The 22,427-nt window shown below is 35.2% G+C and overlaps 1 protein-coding gene across 3 annotated transcripts in view; it reads left to right on the top strand.

Annotated features, from left to right (window-relative positions):
• Positions 1 to 22,427, top strand: part of SOS2 (SOS Ras/Rho guanine nucleotide exchange factor 2) — an 88,476-nt gene that overhangs the window by 41,863 nt on the left and 24,186 nt on the right. For all 3 annotated transcript variants that reach the window (XM_023624853.2, XM_070242506.1, XM_023624861.2), the window contains 7 exons: positions 252 to 362; positions 3,608 to 3,706; positions 13,738 to 13,865; positions 14,361 to 15,016; positions 15,689 to 15,770; positions 17,423 to 17,545; positions 21,741 to 21,844. In XM_023624853.2, coding sequence (XP_023480621.2) covers positions 252 to 362; positions 3,608 to 3,706; positions 13,738 to 13,865; positions 14,361 to 15,016; positions 15,689 to 15,770; positions 17,423 to 17,545; positions 21,741 to 21,844 — 1,303 coding nt within the window. The remainder of the gene's footprint in view (positions 1 to 251; positions 363 to 3,607; positions 3,707 to 13,737; positions 13,866 to 14,360; positions 15,017 to 15,688; positions 15,771 to 17,422; positions 17,546 to 21,740; positions 21,845 to 22,427) is intronic.

Below are 22,427 nucleotides of genomic sequence, written 5' to 3'. Positions count from 1 at the left end.
TGTGACCATAAAGTCAGTGATGTATTTTAGGACCAATAGCTTCTTGTCATCCCTTGCACAGTTGTGACTTACATTTTTAAAAAATTTCCCAGTTGCGGCCATAATCATTGTTTTTCCCTGAAAAGTGGAGAGCAGAATGTTCAGAAACCTAGTTGAGGACTTGAATGAAAATTTGCCCTTGAGTAATCTGTGCTATATTAGTAGAAAAGATGTTTTTTTAAACCTAATATGTTTTTCTTTTTAAAAAATAGGAGCAGGCTTTTGATCCTTATGAAACATTATCACAGGACATCCTTTCACCAAAATTCAATGAACATTTCAGTAAGTTGATGGCCAGACCTGCAGTGGCTCTACACTTTCAGGTAAACTTGAATTGAATGTTTTTTAATAAAGCATCTAAAGAAGTATTTCACCTCTTGGCTTTTAAATATTTATAATTCTAGAATCTTTTCATAAAGCAAGTGAGGACATATTTCACCAATCCTTCAAAATGTTAATTCTAAGCCTAGATTGTTCTGTTTTCTGTCTTGAGTTCTTTCAATCTGTTCTTAATGTAGGAATCTTCTATAAAATACCATCACAAATATTGATTGACCAGAAAAATCTGGAACATTCTGGATGTGGGATGTAGAGATGAATATGGAGAGCTATTTCAGATTTTATTTCCTACAGGAGATAGAACTGAAATCATAGAGTGGAGAATATCCTCAGGTGTAATCATACTAATTTCTCTATCAGGCCTAGAATTTAAAGGAGATAAATATATTAATGGGGAGTAGGCAGTATGCAAGTTAATTGGTTCAGTAATACTGTTAGATAAAGTGAAAGTAAGTGAAGAGAGACAAAGTTATGTTTTTTACTCTCTCAGCACTTAACAAAGGTTGCGTCGGCCTTGATGGTCCTTGACTGCTTATTGCTGTAGAGACCTCCTGCGTCTGGACTGGCTCTTCTCCCACAGTGTAGGAATATGGTCAAATCCTTACTGTCCTAAAACACGCAAATAAATAAACCTTTTGTCACTCCAGCCCCCAAACCCCTGTCATTTTTTTCCCTCTGTAGCCAGTTGTCTTCATGTTACTTTCCTCCATTCTTCATCAAACTGCTATCATCTGTGTTCTAGTCAGGATCTAACACTAAAAACTGCTCTTGACAGTGAACGTAACCACCAAATCCAGTGGCTACTTGTTCTCATATTTATGTCTATAGTATTTGTTAGTCCCCCTCTTGTCCTTTGGCCCCCGGGATGTTACTTTCTCCTAATTTCCATCTTCTCTGATTTCTTCTTCCCAGGCTTCTTCACTGCAGCTGTTATCCAGCTTCTGTCATCAGCCCCTGCTTTCCTCTCCTCTATGCTCTCCTTGCGTGCCTTTATGTTTGCCCTTTGCTTTTGTTACTGCCCATATACTGGTGACTTCCTGTTTGTATTTTCAAGCCACGACTCTCTTCTGAGTACTGGGTGTGTGTGAGTGTGTGTACACTTTCATATAACCAGCTGCCCTTTGAACTGATTCACTTGGATATCCCACAAGCACTTTAAATGTAAATGTTCAAAACTGCTCTTACCTCTTCTGTCTGCCTTTTTTACTGTGAATTCCCATTATTACCTTCTACTTCTACTCTACTCAAAAACTTGTGAACTTGAAATAAAAATGACACCTAATTCTCAAAATTTACTTCAGTTGAAGGAATAACTTTTTTAAGTTAAATGTTATATATTCATGTAAACCATAAAGTAAACGTTAAAATGGGACTATCTGCCTATAAGATCTTTGCATACTCATTAAAAGCACTCACAACAATATTTCTTGTTTCCTTCCTATTTTATTAGTAATTCTTTCTGTGGGATTTGAATGTTTAGGACCCAGTTATTTAAGCTATTTCTGCAAATATGCAGTGAAATTGAAAGAGTTAGATAAAACACTTTTTCAGGCCAAACTCACTTGTACTGTATTAACTTCATTGTGTAAGAAAACGATAAGACTTTAGAAGATGTATAGCATACTTTAAGAGTATGAGCTTTCATGTCCGAACTTTGGCTTTGTGCCAATTAATAGTTGTCTTACCTTGAGCTAGTCACTTAATCGCTGAGACTCAGTTTGCTCCTTTGTAAAGTGGTGATGGTAATGTATACGTCTTGTGGTCATGAAAGTTGAGAGGGAATACACTAAGCACATTGGCACATATTACGCACTCAAACGCTAGCCTGGGTTGTTGTTAGAGGACTGCTTACACTATAAATACATGTTGCATTAATATTTTAGAATGCACTTTAGTAGCTGTTACAAGTGATCTTTGTAGACTAATTTTAAAGTTTCATCTTGGGTCCAGATAAAGCACTATGTATAAAAATATATCCAGAGTAATTCATATCACTATTGTAATTAATTACATGATAAAATAAATTAATCTTTAGGAAAATAAGTTGACTCTGTGCCTATCCTGGTAACAATTTTATGGGACAAATTATAATTTAACTTCGGTTAACAACATATGAGAATTATGGGAATATTCACCCATGAGGATATATTTTAAAAGCAGCATATCAGATTCTTTCTTCATAATATATATTGCTGTTGTCTGTATTTACCTGATGAGGAGAAATACCAGTTTAAATAAGTCAACCTTAATGACATTTGAAATCAATATGAGTGACTTTTAAATCCTTTATAAATTTTTAAAACATCAGTTATTCTACAGCCTGTTAGCTTTCAAAACTGGGATATACCTAGCCCTAGCTGTGCAGTAGGGTCTTTCAGTGATTCAGGGTCACAGGGAGCTCTAAGGAGATCAGTTTCTAGTCTATCTGTCACCTTGTTTGTGTTTTTGCATTCTCTTTTCCCGTTTCTCTTACACATTGCTTATTGCCATATTCAATTTTGCGTTATACTTGGATCTAAGGTGTAAAAACCTCCAGGGCACCAGCCAGGAGCTAAAATGTATTGCTCCTGAAGGAGAGTTCCTTGATCGCAAAGCAGAAGAGTTCCAAAGAAGGGCCGTGATGGTGTTAAAACTCTTGGCAGCCGACATGTCATGTCAACTCAAACCTGGATGTCCTCTGTGAGAAGCAGTTATTGGCTCTTCCAGAGGCTTCTTGTACTTAAGACTGTGACATTAACATGTGTGTTGGAATTTAAGAACGAAGTCAGACTTTCTGCAGAAATCAGATCTGAAATTTATTTAATCATTGTTTGGTGGAATATCTTTAAATCACATCTAAAATGTGCAACATCCCAAAAGATGCATCCTGTTTAAACTTAAACCATTTCAATGATGACCTAAAAATGTGTGAGAGGGTACATAGCTTTTCAAAATTCCTTTAGGGTAGGTGGAAGCCAAAACTTCTGAAGAAAAGCTGAGAGGACTATTGTGAAAGTTATTTTACCCATGTGCGAGATGAAGAAATATATGTATTTATCTATCTAATAACTTAAAGGAGGGAAAGGAGAAAGAACTTGCTTTACAGCACTTCAATTTCAATATAGAACATACTTTCCATTATAGTTTTGGTAAGTCTGTACCTTGGCGTTCCTAAAGCTATTTCTGTTAGGTGCTGCTTTTATGGCTCCTTCGCATCACAGATAAACTGTTGCATCTTTTTGCTCTGCAGTCCATTGCTGATGGGTTCAGAGAGGCGGTTCGTTATGTCCTTCCACGCCTGATGCTTGTGCCAGTGTATCATTGTTGGCACTACTTCGAATTATTAAAGGTAAGATGAAAGCTTCCTTAGCCAAAAGTACTTGCATTTATGAAGCTTAAAAACTAGTTTTTGATCCGATCATATTATTCTTTATATACATAAAAATAAGTTACCTTAAATGTTTACGTTTCCATGGGCCATGGAGAAAAGCCTGTATTTCTTCTTATCTTTATATCATTTCCAAGTGGTAGATAGAGGAAAATTTATCTTTACCTGTCATTTCATAATAGAGAATCTCAAAGTACTAACATTATGGAAAAGAAGGTATTTTTTTTCATTGATTTTTGGAGGTACACAGCAACCGTGGTTTAACTTTATATGAATAATTAGTAACTTTTATGCATAACATTGATCTAAATTTCCATCTTGTTTTAACTTATTAAGAAAAGCACTTTTAAAGTTGACATTTTTTTCCATGCAGTGTCATGTTCTTCCTCTCTTAGCTAGGACCTAAGCAACATATTAAAAACAAATTATGGTAAAACTTGAACTCTTTTGAAAGATCAGTAAACATAAAAATATGTTGAATTTTTAAAGGTTCTAATATATAGTATAAACTTTATTATGATGTAGTACATACTTAGAGAAAAGTATAAAACATAAACGTGTTATATAATAAAGGTGATGTGTAAACACACTGGCGGTAAACCCCTACTCTGACTTCAATGGCAGTTACTTTGTAGCTTTTCTTTAGTCTAACTAGCTGTATATATCTCACCTAAAATATGTATAGCCTGTTTCTAAACGTTAAATAAATTAGATCAAACTGTATGTATTATTTTGTGTTTTGTATCTTCTCCCAGTTATATTTGTAAGATTCTTTGATTTTTTTTTTTATGTTGTTCTAGTTAATTTTCTTCTGTTGTTTGAATAAACCATGATTTATTTATCCTTTTCTGGTTGATGAACAGTGTCTTGCTATTAAAGGTTCTAAGGTATAACACCTGCCATAGACATTCTTGCGCATATCTCTTAGTATACATATGCATGCATTTTATTTCTCTAGAGTATATACTCGGATGGAATTGCTTGGTCATCGGGTGTGTATATTTTCACATTTAAGAGATAATGCCAAACAATTTTCCAAAATGGGTGTACGCTTTGTACTCCTACCAGAACTATAAGATGTTGCTCTTTATGCATATTTTCACACTTTTAAATTTGTCATCTGGTATATTTATAATGGTATCTGGTGGTTTTAATTTGTATTTGCTTGATTATTAATCAACTTGGGTATATGTTTATTGGCCTTTTGGATAGCCTTTCTGTGGAGTTATTCAAGTCGTTTGCCATTTTAAATTTCTTCTCTTCTGTGTCTTGTCTTTGCATTCCACATTTCTATTTGTTCCTGTTGCTGTGCATTAATTAAAACTGAGTATATTCCATACTTATTGTAAAGGTTATAGTTTCACTGATGAGATGTGAGTGGTTTCACTTTATTATTCATTCTTTGAAGCCTTAAAGTACAACTGCCTAGTTATAAAAGACTTATCTGCTGTCTTTGGACAGGCATCAGAGTTGTCAATGAGTGTTTCTTTTTCCACTTCAGGTTCCATATGCACCTTCCTTTGATCTTTAAGACTGTTACCAAATGGGCATATGGAGAGATGGAGATTTTCTGGGGACCATCCATTCTCATTTCTGTGCGTCATAGCTACTGATCTGCATTGACTCCAGCTAACATCTGAGGACTTTTGTCTACTTTCAGATTATTTTTCTTTTTCAATTGTAATTTCAACATATCTTGCTCAGTAAAATTTTTTTCCCCAATATTTTTATTGCTTTTTAGAAGCAAAGCATCTTTCTCCTTGAGCATTTTGTACCTCTCCTTTAGGTTTAGACAACCTATTCTGACTTTTTCCTTCTAAGTCATTATTAATAATATTAAAATAAAAGTCAGAATAACTCTATATTTTGTAGGCTTCTAGGCAAGGAATTTATTTTATGATTTCTAATGAATACCTACCTCAAGAATTCTTTTTCATGGAGTTTTTCAGCCCATAATGTGTGATGCTGGCTGGAGCTCACCAGCTTTTGTGCACAAATAGGTAAACAACTTGATTGTGTATATCCCCATGGAGACTACTGGATCCACAAAGAACTCATGCAAAGGATTTCAGGCTTCATATGAATACTACATTGGCAGCCCCAGATGTATATTTGGATTCATAAAATTTTTTAGATAATGTTCATGTCTAATTGGAAGTTCTATCATTAGCCTTATACTTGCCTTCTAATATTTGCCAACATTTAAAAATCCTGGTTTGATTCTGTAATTGAAGCTTATTTTTTCCCTGTCTGGATGAGTGGGTTTTAAAAATCCCTGAGGTCTGCATCTAAAATCAGCATGCTGACTGTGATGGCCTGACTCATCCTGAGGCCATGGCTACTTTTGCCATCAGTTGATCACTGGACCTCAGGTCCTCTTGGCCATTGTGATTGGGACTGGTAGTTGGTCAGTTAATTTAAATAATCATAAAAAGAAATATTGTATACATTTTAGTTTAATAAATGTACACATACAGAACCCCTACAAATGAACATTTCTTCCTTAAGTCACAAAAATTATCTTCTATGATTTCTAATTTGCATTTATTTTTAGATGCTACATGAACTTGAAATGCTTGTAAAGCAGTCTGAGAGCAGAAACCTAGATTTTTATGATTTTTCCAAATCTTTTACAGTTATCTTTCCTATCTATACCTTTTTAAAGGGACTTGCCTTTAAAATCATTTGATTGAGTTGTCATATAAATATCCTTTTTTATACTCATATTTCTTTGACTTATGTAATGTGTAATTACATAATTACAGCATCAACACAACTGGCAAAAACATATTTGGAAGCATATGCTATTGATTCTTGGTAAGCATATGACTCTGTTAGTGGGATCAGAAGGGCCTAGATATCTAGAAAGTGGCCTACTTATTTATAGCATTTATTGTCCCGTGGGCATCAGTCTGTATGTTATGCAGTGCGAATGATCCACAGTAAGGAATGCATTGAACATCATGACTCTGTGCATACACACACATGAAACAGAGTTTCATGAAATGCTGCTGAGCATTTCATGCAGTGTTCTCTATTATACACTTAATGACAGGGATATGTTCTGAGAAATGTGTCGTTAGATGATTTCATCATTGTGCGAACTTCACAGAGTGCACTTACACAAACCTAGATGGTACAGCCTCCTACACACCTAGGCTATATGGTACTAATCTTAGGGGACCACCATCATGTATATGGTCCGTTGTTGACCGAAACATGGTTATGTGGCACATGACTGTATTCTATTCTGTTTCTTTTAAGAAAAAATGATATTGATCTAATCTAATAGATTATCACATACACTTTGAAAAACACTGAAATAAGGACTAATTCTAGGCACCAGCTAGAGGGGTTATCACATGGGCAGATGAGAAACTACTTTTTACTTTCATATCTGTGCTGTGATAGTGTTGGTTTTTTAAAACAGTTTGTTTATTTTTAATCGTGGTAAAATATACATCACATCAATTTACCATCTTAACCATTTGAAGTGTGCAGTTCAGTGGTGTTAAGTATGTTGTTATACAACCAGTGTGGTGGGACACTTGGGTTCTCCTACTTTTTGGTTATTGTAAATAATGCTGCTGAATACTGGTGTACAGATACTCCTCGAGTTTCTACTCTCAGTTCTTTTGGAGATATACTCAGAAGTGGAATTGCTGAATCATAGGGTAATTCTATTTTTAATTTTTTGAGGAAATACTGTACTATATTTCTTAGCAGCTATATCATTTACATCCCTACCAACAGTACACAAAGGTTTCAGTTTCTCCACATCTTTGCCAACGCTTGTTAGTTTATTTTTACTTATTTATTTATTTATTTTGATGAGGAAGACTGGCCCTGAGCTAACATCTGTTGCCAGTCCTCCTCTTTTAGCTTGAGGAAGATTGTTCCTGAGCTAAACCTGTGCCAGTCTTCCTCTATTTTGTATATAGGTCACCACCACAGTGTAGCTTGATGAGCGGTGCCTAGGTCTGCACCCAGGATTGGAACCTGTGAACCCCAGGCCACCAAAGCAGAGCACATGAACTTAACCACTATGCCACTGGGCTGGCCCCACTTTTTGTTTTTTGTTAGTGGCTATCCTATGGATGTGAGGTGGGATCTCATTGTGGGTTTTTTTGTTGGTTTTTTTTTTTCTTTTTCTTTTTGGAGGAAGATTAGCCCTAAGTTAACATCCGCTGCCAATCTTCCTCTTTTTGCTGAGGAAGACTGGCCCTGAGCTAACATCCGTGCCCATCTTCCTCTACTTTATGTGTGGAACGCCTGCCTCAGCATGGCTTCATAGGCTGTGCCATGTCCACACCCAGGAGCCGAACCGGTCAACCCTCGGCCGCCAAGGTGGAACGTGTGAACTTAACCACTGCACCACCGGGCCGGCCCTTCATTGTGGTTTTGATTTGCATTTCCCTAATGATTAGTGGTGGTGAGCATCTTTTCATGTGCTTGTTGGCCATTTGTATATCTTCTTTGGAGAAATGTCTATTCAAGTCCTTTGTCCATTTTTTATTCCATTTGTTTATATTTTTGTAGTTATGTCATAGGAGTTCTTCATATATTTTGGATATTAATACCTTATCAGCTATATCATTTGCAAATATTTTCTCCCATTCTGTAGATTGCCTTTATGTGATACTGTTTGGGCTCAAGTACTCATCCAGAAGAAATTTCTTTTCATGATAAGCTTACTTTGGGGTGAGAACCATGAGAAAGAAGACGAACAGAGTGACTTAAGGCTATCACGTTCCTTTGGGAGTAGAAACAATCCTGGAGCAGTTTTAACTTGAAGTATCTGCTTCAGTCATATACCAAGGGAGATTTATTTGTGGACATAGCATTTAAATATTGTTCAAGTTTTATTTCCAGAATCAGGATTTACAATAAGCAAGATAGAAGAAAAACTACCTAATGAGAAATAATAGGTTATCATATGTAGTTTGCCTGAAATTATTTCAGAGTACATTGTTGGATTATTGTTATTTGTAGCAATACTTTAAAGTTCATTTTATAGGGTATATTATGTCTTTTTACATTTAAACCCCTCTGGGGTTAATCACAAACTATTTTCATTTCCTTTTTTTTTCCAGATAAATTTTAGATGTTTTCTTAAAATATATTTCAATCCTTATGTAAAGAGGAAGAGGAAAAAACAGTTCATTTTCTGATTCATAAGTAACTTTCTACTACCATATACTTATATTCTAAGAAAAGAATCTGTTTATCCTTCTGTTTCTAAAAACGTCTACTCTCTCGCATCAAAGCTAGGTAACATTCTTTTATTCAAAGCTAGGTAACATTCTTTTGCTCCCTAACTCTCTGGCCATTTCCTAGAAATCCAGTAATGGAAAGAATGAAAATTCCCCTCTTAAGAGACCTTAATCCATCTTAATTTAATTAAAGCTTAACAGGAAGACCTGTTATTAATAATTTTAATGAAGTTCATTGGGAAAGATAAGCCAATAGTCCAATATGAGAAAGTTCAGTTTCTTTAGGTAATACTTTTTAACCTTTTACTTTGAAAAACAGAGAAAAAAGTTACAAAAATAGTCTAGTGAGCTCCCTTCACCTAAATTCACTGATTAACATTTTGTAACATTTGCTTTGTCACTGTTTTTGTGTTCCTGTGTGAGTGTGAGTGTGTGTTCCTGTGTTCATAACATCAAGAGCCTGAGATAGTGTCTAAAGAAGGAAATGCTCTGACTCTTGAAAAAGACTATCAGGAATAGTTTACTACATAATATTTACTCTTCCAGCACTGACACATCACTCAAGGACGTCTGAAGGAAGATAATGCATTTTGTTTTAAAAAGCGCATAAAGAAAAGTGATAGGTTTTAATGAGTTGAATTTCCCACCAAATTATTAAAATTCTATGTTTATGAAAATCTAGAGAGAAGTTTATTACTAGAAAAGAATTGATCACGTATGTTATTTCACGTCTAGACTGAACTCCCAGTATGATGATTTAGAGGCAAATTCTTAATTTATTGTAATTCCCCTTGCTTTAGGCACAGAGATATCTATAATAGACACAGCACTTTATAGGAATTCAAGAGAAGCATGGTACTTCATTGAAGTCTCATAGAGTTAAGAAAAACTTACATGAAGTGTAAAATCTTGGACAGGATACACGTGTAGACAACTAAGGAGAATAATGATCATCAGGTAAGCAAGAAATCTATTCTTCAGTCAGGTTCATAAGATACTACACATTAATGAAAGATCACTTCCGCTTTATTCCTTAGTTAAGGCGTTTATTCTCTTTGACCACTTTTCCAAAGCACACTTATGTCATTTTATTTCTTAAACTGTGTGATTATCCAGTTTGTTTTTAACATAGATGGGGACCCCTTCCACTTGTGGTCAGCGGGTTTAGGCAGAGACCAAGGTTCTGCATAATTGTGTTTGGTGTCAGTGTAGAAAGGCAGTATAGTAGTGTGGCAAAAAGCATGGGCCCTGGGCTTGAATACAGACTCTGCCACTCATCTTGGGTGAATTACATAACCTCTGTATGCCTCAGTTTCTTCTTCTGTAACGTGTGTACTAACAGTCCCTATCTTAGAGAGTTGTAGCACAGATTAAGTAAGCTCATAAGTAAAAGAGCTTGCACAGAACAAGAGCTCAGTACGTGTTCATTGTTGTTATTTGTCTGAACACTTAAAATTGTAAGCATTTATACAACAGTCACTCATTCTAGTTACCTTACTGGGTACCTACCATATGCAAGTACTGTACCAAAAATGAATAAAACATAGCCTCAAGCCTTAAGGAGTCCATGGTTTAGTGGAAAAGATGTGCATCAAATAAATAATTACAAAATAAGTGCAATATAGAAGTAGTACTGTGGGATCAGTGATACAGGAGTAACTAAGTCTGTCTAGGGAAGTTAGAAAAAAATTCATATAGGCATTGCATCCGTAGAGGTTTATCCTCATGTTCGAGCGTGTATGTGTATTATTTATTTCGGGGAGCCATGAATGATAAAGGTTGAGGAACTATTGCAGGTTGAGAGAGACAATAGAAACATGACAGCTAAGTGCAGCACTGACTGGATCCTGATTGGGGGGAAATTACCCTGAAGGGCCTGACTGGGACCGTGACAAAATTGGATATGCACTGTAAGTTAGATAATAGAACTTGACCAATGTTAAATTTCCTGAAATTGACTGCTATACTATAAAAGAATATAAAAGAATATCTTTGGTCTAAGACCTACTGCTGAAATACTAAAGGAAGAATGGGGAATGATCCTACTTGAGAGAAATTTGTGATACATTTGTGTTTTCCTAATATTCCAAAGACAATCTCAGAACCATTCCACAGTGGCCTGCCTTTCTCAGCAAGGAACTGAAAGGATGATATCACAAACTGCTCTCAGGTGGTTCGGGGAAGAATGGTGTACACCTACACGCAGAATGGTGAAGCATATGTGGCAAAATGTTAAAAATTGGTGACTCAGTATGCAGGAGTTATTTGTATTATTTTTATGAATTTTCTGTAAATTTGATATTATTTCAAAAGAAAAAATTTAAAGGAGAGAGGGGGGACGAGCTTCAGAGGGAGGAGGCATTTCCCCTGAATCACAGAGGCTGAGTTCAGCAGGTGGATGAGAAGGGGCAGGGGCAGAAATGTAGAAAGCCCCCTGGGGCGTGAAAGAGTGTGACTTGTCTGCAAGTAGTTCAGCGTGATAATTTCTGTGTCAGTGTAAGATGTTTAGGATACATTCTTTGAATTGTCTATAGAGAATTAGCTTGGATTTCCATTAATCTGTTGTTTATTAAACCTCGCTGCCCAAAATTCAAGAAATATTACGCGAATTATTGGACTAATGTTATGGCAAACAGAGGCACTGTTTTCTATCCTTCTGTCACCAGGAAATCCTGTGCCTTAAGTATCCTGAGGTTTTATTTCTCCTTGACAGCCTGTAATTATCACATGGATATTTAGAAATGACATGGCCATTTATGTGGAAGAGTCTGAGCAGCCTTAAGACCAAGTAGATAGTAAGAATTTAGCATCTTCATATACCTAAATTGAAAAGTAGTTTTCATTTTGGTAAAGTCTTGTTATTAGTGATAATTTGGAAATTTGGATCAACAAAAGCAATAATGAAAAGCCTATAATTAATCTTTTTATATCATCAGTATCCGTATTTACTAAGAAAATATTTTAGAGTGGAGCTGAGAAGAATCTTTTTGTAAGAAATCTTTAAAACAGGAAAATAAATAATTTTCACCTTTAGAAGTCAGAATGGTTAAGTACTGATCCTTTTTCAAACTTCCTTTGGTATTTTGTCTCTTCCCTTCATCTTTTCATTTCATTTCTTAATCTAGGGATTAAGGTTTTACTTCTACTGATACTCACTTAAATTATATTACAAATCTTTTGATATCAACACTTCTACATGTATCTTGAAAAGTATCAGATGACTCTGTGCTCCAGATGGAGAATAATTTCTAGGACATATAAATGAAAGGTAATGGACTGAGTACTCAAATAATATCCATTCAATTCCTTCATGAAGAGTGGGAGCCACTGCTGAATGGTTTTCAGGTTATTCTTAGAATGTAAGGAAAATTTGTTGCAAAATTTCTAGTAAGGTAGTTTAAGATCATGAAATAAATTTAAATTTTTAGAAATTTTCTGAAAAGCGATTGTAATTTTTCCATATTCTTGCATAAATCTATATTTGCATCTGTAAATCTCCATATGACGTCTATATAATGCTCCATTTTGAATTCTTCTGTCAAACAAATTAAAACATTGGGGCATCATCCAATCTGAATTATAAAGTAAATTTTCTTCCATTTCAAGACTGAGATACAAGAGAAATCTTTGGATAAAGAAATAAAGCCAGGGGCTGGCCCCGTGGCCGAGTGGTTAAGTTCACGCGCTCCACTGCAGGCGGTCCAGTGTTTCGTTAGTTCGAATCCTGGGCGCGGACATGGCACGGCTCATCAGACCACGCTGAGGCAGCGTCCCACATGCCACAACTAGAAGAACCCACAACGAAGAATACACAACTATGTACCGGGGGGCTTTGGGGAGAAAAAGGAAAAAAAATAAAATCTTTAAAAATAAAAAATAAAAAATAAAAAAAAAGAAAGCCAGAGTTGTTAGGATTAATAATGCAATTTATAAGTCTTATTTCTAAGGGTTAATAAGATAGAATATTAACCTTCATGATTTCTTGATATTTAATAGAACAGTTGAATTTTATGTTGTAAAAAAATATCAGTTGAATCCTTTGTGAGATGCTGTTTGCAGAAAGGTTTATGATTGAAGTGCTAAAGTTAGCATACTTGATTGTGTTGTATAACAAAGATATGCAAGCTTTTAGAAATCACTAAAATTTAAGAATTTAGGGGCTGGCCTCGTGGCCGAATGGTTAAGTTCGCACGCTCCGCTGCAGGTGGCCCAGCGTTTCGTTGGTTCGAATCCTGGGTGCGGACATGGCACTGCTCATCAAACCATGCTGAGGCAGCGTCCCACATGCCACAACTAGAAGGACCTGCAATGAAGAATATACAACTGTGTACCAGGGGGCTTTGGGGAGAAAAAGGAATAAAATAAAAAATCTTAAAAAAAAAAAAAAGAATTTAATCATTAGAGAATATAAAATAACTTGCGTTTCTATGTTATTTTCTCCATTCATAGTTACTAACAAAAGTAACTTGTAAGCTTCATGTTTTGCGTATTTAAAGTATTTTTATATATCTGGAAAATGTCCAGGTGATTATCACAATTGCTTTTTATCTGATTCTATGGTAATAGTACTTTATATCTGTATTCTATTTACATATGTAGAGACAGGGTTGGGTTGAGGGATAAGGAGGCAAACATATAAAATTATTTTCATATTAGCAGTGTTTTTGTTAAGTATATTTAAAATTCGTTTAGAGTGGGTAATATTGTTGCTGCTTCCTCTAATTAGAAGAAAGAGAACTGAACAATGCAGGTTTAATTTTTCTTTTTGGTTTTTCTTAGCAATTGAAAGCATGTAGTGAAGAACAAGAAGACAGAGAATGTTTGAACCAAGCTATTACTGCTCTCATGAATCTCCAGGGTAGTATGGACCGAATTTATAAGCAGTATTCGCCTAGACGTCGACCTGGGTAATTCCACACTGTTGAAAATATGCATGCTTCTGCATACTTGATTACATCTGATGCCTGGTTTTCTCAAGAAGTGTTACTTAATAGTGATCATTGCATTCTTGCAAGTTATACTTGAAAGTTATACATCTTTCTTTTGGCTTTTAGTCTTTTAAAATTGGCATTGTCATGTTGTTAAAATATATTTAATAAAATTTTAAAAGACAGATTAATAATTTTTTGTAATTTATATAAGAAATTTAGGATTATTTGTCACTTTAATTCTTATTGCAGTAGAAATGAAATATAGAGCTTCAAGTGCTTCTCTTTTACAATAATGAAATTGAGAGGTATTGTTTAGTGGCTAAGTTAGTAGCAGAAAGTTAATGCTGTGTGCAAAACTTAGTATTTGGTTATTTAATATTTTTGTCAGTTGATTTGAGTTGGTTTACAGTTAAAACCATTTGGATTGTGTAGCCATTGAATAGGCTAAATTTATCTTGGTATTTTTTTTAGGGATCCTGTTTGCCCTTTTTATAATCGTCAATTAAGAAGCAAGCACCTGGCTATTAAAAAAATGAATGAAATTCAGAAAAACATAGATGGATGGGAAGGCAAAGACATCGGACAGTGTTGTAATGAATTCATTATGGAAGGTCCTTTGACAAAAATTGGTGCTAAACATGAACGGCATATTTTTCTCTTTGATGGCTTAATGATTAGCTGCAAACCCAATCATAGCCAGTCGCGGCTTCCAGGGTACAGTAGTGCAGAATACAGACTGAAAGAGAAGTTTGTCATGAGGAAAATACAAATATGTGATAAAGAAGACACTTGCGAGTGCAGACATGCTTTTGAATTAGTCTCCAAAGATGAAAACAGCATCACATTTGCTGCCAAGTCTGCCGAAGAGAAGAATAACTGGATGGCAGCACTCATTTCTCTTCATTACCGTAGCACACTGGACCGAATGCTGGACTCAGTGTTACTGAAGGAAGAAAATGAGCAGCCACTGAGGTTACCAAGTCCTGAGATGTATCGTTTCGTGGTGAAAGACTCTGAGGAAAACATAGTTTTTGAAGACAGCTTGCAAAGTAGAAGTGGAATCCCCATTATTAAAGGAGGAACTGTGGTGAAATTAATTGAAAGGTTGACATATCATATGTATGCAGGTATGTGAAACTCATTGCAAGAGCTTATCTAGGGCCAAGGAGCTAAAAGCTTTTCAGGAATGTTCAAAAATGCTTGAGGCTTGGGAAAAAAAAATAGATTGCCTCTAAAATATAAAGAGAAGACTGCAGGGGCCCGCCCAGTGGTGTAGTGGTTACGTTTACACACTCTACTTCCATGGCCTGGGGTTTGTGGCTTTGGATCCTGGGTGCAGACCTACACACCACTCATTGACCCATGCTGTGGCGGCATCCCACATACAAAATAGAGGAAGATGGCCACAAATGTTAGCTGAGGGCCAATCTTCCAGAGACAAAGGAGGAAGATTGGCAACAGATGTTAGCTCAGGGCCAATTTTCCTCACCAAAAAAAAAAAAAAAAGAAAGAAAAGAATACTGCAGAATCAAAAAGAATAACTAATTAAATGTCTCTAAAATATAATAGTGTTAACTTCATTAATTATTAAATATTTATAAAAATTGTATATTCATGTATCTTAAATTGGGAAACAGTCCTCATTTATCAAGAAATACCACTATTGGCAGGAAGAACCACAGTGGGAGGGGCCAGAATAAAAAGGAAAAGGAAGGAAGGCCTCCAAAATGTGCTACTTTGAATTAATTAAACTGAGTAAATGGAACTCATGCAACCTGTTTTATGCTCTGCCTTTTCAGATCCCAATTTTGTTCGTACTTTTCTTACTACATATCGTTCATTTTGTAAACCACAGGAATTGCTAAGCTTACTAATTGAACGGTAAGAAAAATACTTATTTCACTTATATTAACATTTTGTAAAAGTTAACTATCCTTGCAGAGTGCTGGATATCTAGGATGTGCTGCTAGTATGTTTTTGAATATAATTTATTTGGCATTAAATTATCAGTATCATTGTTCTCTTCAAACAGTGTGCTTACTGAAATCCGTTTATAACAAGTCTTTGCAGATCTTAGTAATATTTATAGTGGTAATCAGAAAGCCTGGTTTTAGAAAAGAATAAAACTATGTATTTTACTGAATTTTTTTCTGTGCAATGAAGCAATACTTGCTTAAAAAAGACATTTTTACTTTTCACTTTTAAAACAAACTTTTTATTAAGGAAAATTTCAAAACATCTATAAGAGTAAGTAGAAAAATATAATAAACCGTATTTATCAATCATCCGTCTTCAGTAATTATCAACTTGTGTTTCATCTGTTTCCCTGCCCACTTCAACACTAACCCCAGGATTACTTTGAAGCATGTATAGATCCTGGATAGCATATTTCATCCGTAAATATTTCCATTTGTTTTTCTAAAAGATAAGTACTCTTATTAAAAATATAACCACAGTATCATTATTAGACCTAAAAAAATTAACATTTCCTTTATTATCATTAATTTTAAAAAATTAAGTTTTGGATTAAAATTTTTCTTTTTCACTGAGTATATTAGTGGCACTTTAAATGCTTTATAGGTTAAAATATAGTATCTGGAATCTAAAATAATGTTGATTCACATTTAAAAACTTACCAGAATTTTATCTTAACTTGTATCTTTATGTTGTTCTCTGAAATTACCAGACTGAGTCAGTGGGATTTGCTGTGAAGATTTACGTAGTTGTATTTCCATGTCCAAAAAAAGGAAAGCACACCTTAGAGTTTAGGTGTATTTCCTATGATTGGGCAAGATTTTTTTTTTAACTTTTTTACCTTATCCACTTAAGGTGTGTTCTTAAATATTTTTTAAAATTCAGTTGGGGGGCCGGCCTGGTGGTGCAGCTTAGGTTAAGTGCACACATTCTGCTTCTCGGCGGCCCGGGGTTCGCCAGTTCAGATCCCAGGTACGGGCATGGCACCGCTTGGCAAAAGCCATGCTGTGGAAGGCGTCCCACATATAAAGTAGAGGAAGGTGGGCACAGATGTTAGCTCAGGGCCAGTCTTCCTCAGCAAAAAGAGGAGGATTGGCAGCAGTTAGTTCAGGGCTAATCTTCCTCAAAAAAAAAATTCAGTTTGGACCATCTCTTTGGATTTATATTCATTCATTTAAGGAAACTTACGTCTGCTTTCATTTTAATAAAGTAAATATTAAGAACAGATTATTATATAAGCCATCTCTGTTAGGTTCTTTAAAAAGGTTATACTCCTTACAGATTCTTTTCTTGGCTCTTTTCCATTGACCTGTTGATCAGTACTAGTTAATAAACTTTTTTTGATAAAAGTAAGAATAAAAAACCTTAGTACTGTATAGCCAAAGGGCATTTTTTTGTAGCATGTAATACTTTAAGGGAAGTTTATCAGTGATTGCACTTTTCACGTAAATGGTAGGAAAGAAGGTTGCTTAGTTAGAATACTTTTCCTGTTGTATTTGAAATCCTTTTCATTTATGTATGAACATCAAAAATTTCTCTCATTTTGCTTTTCTTCTTAGATTTGAAATTCCAGAGCCAGAACCTACTGAAGCAGATAAATTGGCAGTAGAGAAAGGCGAGCAGCCCATCAGTGCAGACCTTAAAAGGTTTCGCAAGGAATACGTCCAACCAGTACAACTTAGGTTTGGCCTGAATATTGTATTTTTTGTGTGCCGTTCAATTTTCAATGTATCGTTAGCACAAAAGTTCTTACCTCTGAATTCAGATATAGGTGCTGTTAACTTCGTAGCAGTTAAGTTAAACTTCCAAAGTTCTTTCTATTAAAGCTACTCTTAAATACTCTGAAGAAGCTTGATTGTTAAAAGAGAGTGTGTTCCTTGCATCAGACATCTCTGGCGTGTGATAGGTTATGCTTACAGACCAGGAGACCTACTGAGTAACAATTACAAAGTTTCATATAAGTGGCCTGCTGTCAGCCTCTCCCTTTTGTTTTCTTCGTGTCCCATTGTGATCATCTAGTAATCCTGGGCTTTTTTACAGTTTACAATATTTACGAAAGTTCTAGTTCTTTCCCCACCCTTCTCCCACAAAGTATATAGACATTCATTACTTTATCTGAGAAATCATTTCAGTAATTTCTAAAAATTTATTTGATAAAAGCAGCTGCCGCTTGTTAGGTACTTACTGTGTGCCCAAGTGCTTTTTCATCTCATCTTCTCAATGCAATTACTATTTCCCCTGTATATCAGAAGAAATTGAAACTTAGTGGATAAAGTATTTGAGAGAGTCCCTATAAAGGGGTGGCCCAACAGGATTCAAACCAACCCCTTCCTGACTTCCTACCCCGGAGTGCGTTTTAGCACTGAGTGTTGAAAATGGGCGGCTCCTTTGAAGAGCTTTCTTTACGGTCCAAGTGAAAATCAAAGTGCTGCCTGCCCCTCTGTGGGAAAACTGAGACACCGTACCAATTGCATGCAGTCTGAATATTCTTTTCTCTGTAAATGTGACGGTTCCTCAATTACTGTCAATCAATAAATTGAAATTTATTGACTTTATTTATTGATAAAATTTTTCATCATTGATACAATTTTTTCTTTTTGGAGGAAGATTAGCCCTGAGCTAACATCCATTGCCAATCCTCCTCTTTTTGTTGAGGAAGACTGGCCCTGAGCTAACATCTGTGCCCATCTTCCTCTACTTTATATGTGGGACGCCTGCCGCAGCATGGCTTGATAAGCGGTGCTAGGTCCATGCCTGGGATCTGAACCCTCAAACCCTGGGCTGCTGAAGCCTAGTGTGCGAACTTAACCATTACACTCCAAGCCGACCCCTATGATTGATACAGTTTTATAATTATTGATGCAATGTTAACTGAATATAGTAATTATTTTCCAAGATAATTGCCACGGATAAATGCAGTTTTAGAGAAATTATGGTACTCTCAACTGTATGTTTCTCGGCCAAAACTTTTAATATGTCATTCTTTGTATAAGAAGATGAGATTATTTACCCATCAACAATAAAGAAGTAATTAATTTTTTTCTACTAGCTGTGATGTATTTGTGTTAATACACACTCAAATTCAGCCCTTTGACATGAGGCACACATTTATGAGGCTGCTGTCTAGGGGCAGAATATAGTCCTCGACTCTCAGTTATACACATTCTTTAAATATTTATTTCTAAGCATTTTCTGTGTTCTCAGTCCTGTACTTGTAACTATGGTGAGTACAGAAATAACATAGAATATCGTCTTTGCCATCATGATATTATGATTTTATTGGAGAAAAATGATACATGAAACAGTGATGTAATATTCTACTTTAAGTATTTAAGTGGCTTAGAAAAATACATCCGTATAAAATTTCAGGAATAGCTAAGATTAGGCTGGAGTAATTAGGAAAGGCATCTTGGAAGAGATAAAATCTGCAATTGTCCTTAAAGGATGTCTAGGATTTAGACAGACAGGAAGGTGATTGTAGGTATTCAGGGTCCTGGGAAATGAACAAAGGCAAGAAGGCAGAAATGAGAATGGTGTGCAAAGGAAATAGTTAAGGAAATTGGTTCAAGAGAAATGAAGACATTGTATTGCAGGTAGTAGTAGATAAGATTAACTGTATGGAATGGGGTAGAGTTGAAGATGGCCTTGAAATCGAAGCCAGTTTGTTAAACTTGTCTGTAAGCATTGAAAGATTTTTAGCCATGACAGTAATTTTTATAGTGATAGTAACTTTTTCCAACATTGTATTACAAAATTTTTAACATAAAGAAAAGTTGAAAGAATTCTACAGTGAACACCCATAAACCCACCACCTAGATCTACTGTTAACATTTTACTGTAGTTATTTTATCCCATATCTATTAATTTGTCATTCTTCTATTGGTCCATTGTCTTAATTTGGGGGATGTATTTCAAGGTACACTTCTCCTTAAAGACTTCAACTTGTTTATCATTAACAGTTCAGTATTTGTTTATTGTTCTTTTTTTCTAAAATGTGTATACAATGAAACACACAGGTCTTACATATACTGTGACTGAATTTCAACAAATACATACATCTCTATAATCCAAACTGCTTTCAAGAATGTAAAATGTTACCATCACCCCAGAAAGTTCTCTCATGCCCATTCTAGTCAATTTTTTTCTCATTGCCCAAAGCAGTATTCATCTTCCTCCGTAGATTAGTTTTACTGTTTTAGAATTTCGTATGAATGGATTCTTATATACTCTTATGTCTGTCATCATTACTCAGCATGCTTTTGGACGTGTTGCTCTTGTCTGAGGGGTTAGTTCTGTTTGGTTGCTGAGGTGGTATTCTCTTATTTGAATCTACCACAGTGTGTTTATTCATTTTCCCACTGAAAGGCACCTGGCTTCTTTTCAGTTTTTGATTATTACAAATAAAGCTGCTATGAAGTTTATTTTAGAAGTCTTTGGTGAATATATTTTTATATATCCCACAGCGCTTGTCCTGATTACCCCCTCCCAGCGATGTGTGAGAACTCCAGGTGCTCCCCAGCCTCGCCAGCATTAAGTGATGTCATTCTTTTTACGTTGGCCAAACTGGTGGGGAATAGTGGTATCTGTTTGTGGTTTTAATTTGTATTTTTCTGATGACTGGTGACATTGAGAACTTTTTATTGTCTCTCATTGGCTACTCCTACTTACTTTGTGAAGAATCTTCAGCTCTTGTGCCTTTTTTATTGAGTAGTCTTTTTATTCTGGTGTAGTAGTGTGATGAATAGGATTGGACGCAGTCTTTTGTCAGATAGTTTTGCAGTTATTTTCTTCCAGCCAGTCTGTGGCTTGCCTATTACTTTTCTTAATCATGTCTTTTGATAAGTTCAAGTCTTTAATTGTGATAAAATCTAATTATGAGTTATTTTTTCTTTTACATGGAAGTAATTTTTAAATTACATTGGATGCTATAGAAACTAGGAAGAAAAGAAAATGGAAGGAGAGTTACTTGAATTGACCTAAGTGTAAACTTAGAAGCTAACAATTTTGTGATCACTTGAAATATTCTTCAAGCTGCTAAGCTAACCAGGCGTACAGTGACTTAAGGTTGTTTTATTACAGATAGGATAACAGAAATTGGGAACTTAAAGTATTTTCTTAGTCTGGGAGAAAAACTATTGTCTCTCAGTTGGTGGGGTGAGGTGGGGGTGGCTAACCTAGAAAGTCACTGAAATAATGAAGGAAAAAATGATAATGTAATGTATTTACACTATCTATAAATCTCTGAGGTGGAGAATCGAATGTTATATTTATATAGATTGATTAAATCTCTATTCGCAAGATTGTAAGTGATTATTTTTGTGGTACTACAAAACAAAATAGCTGTTTTTGTCAGAAATATTTTTGTCTTCTGGTAGAAATGTGGGCACATATGTAAGTTACATAGAAATTTGACAATAGTTTTTGAATGTAAAACCAGATACACTAAATCTCAGTTGATTTTCCATTTTATGTGAAAAATAGATCAAAATTTAGATCTTAAAAAAATCCTTTCAACTTAAAGACTTAAAAATAGATTTTGTACTATATAGAGTATGAATTTTCTACATATCAGTAATGAAAAGGTACTTTTTCTGAACATAAAACGAATGGCTAATTAAGTACAGAAACCCTATGTTTTATGCTTATAAATTTTTTTGAAAGTATAATTTTTAAAGAAACAGTCTGGAGACCTACTGTCTTCGTGTCATTGAAGCATTTAAGGTATTAATTAAATACAAATTAGAGACTCTTTGAGTGTTATATTGTATATATAACACCCTTATATATAAAGGTATCACCATGGCGTGGAGAAGTGAAAGCAGTATAATTGAATGCTTATGTGTCACTAAAATTTAGCTCTTCTTTTCACTTTATCAGGATCTTAAATGTGTTTCGGCACTGGGTTGAACACCATTTTTATGATTTTGAAAGAGATTTGGAGTTGCTTGAACGGCTAGAATCCTTCATTTCAAGTGTAAGAGGTATATTATTTAAAGGTTTGATTGGATCTTGTGTTGCACATGAGTTTATTTGTATTTTTTATTTTATTTTATTTTGGTGAGAAAAATTAGCCCTGAGCTGCCACCTGTTGCCAATCTTCTTCTTTTTTGCTTGAGGAAGATTGTTGCTGAGCCAACATCTGTGCTGGTCTTCCTCCATTTTGTATGTGGGATGCCACCACAGCATGGCTTGATGAGCGAAATGTAGGTCTGCACCTGGGATCTGAACTTGTGAACCCCATGCTGCCAAAGTGGAGTGCACAAACTTAACCACCACGCCACCAGGCCAGCCCCCTAAGTTTATTTTTAAATTTGTGTGACTTTTAATTTAAGAAACTGAACTATTTCTCATTTTTAAAAAGCTGAAATAACATTTGGAATGATTTTTATCAACTCTGAGAAGCTCTCCTATGTACAGAACCACCTGAAGTCTTAGAACCCTGCCTGTTCAAGTCTTTTCAACCTTGCTTTTTCGAGAAGGAGGATCATTCTTTTAAAGAAGTCAAAAGTCCTCTTTAATAAATTTAAGGCTTAATTTTATCTCATCTCAAGGTTTACATTCCTT

This window comes from Equus caballus, chromosome 1 (assembly GCF_041296265.1).
Source record: "Equus caballus isolate H_3958 breed thoroughbred chromosome 1, TB-T2T, whole genome shotgun sequence".
In the NCBI taxonomy this organism is placed as follows: Eukaryota; Metazoa; Chordata; class Mammalia; order Perissodactyla; family Equidae; genus Equus; species Equus caballus.
This window is presented reverse-complemented; position numbering and strand designations above follow the sequence as displayed.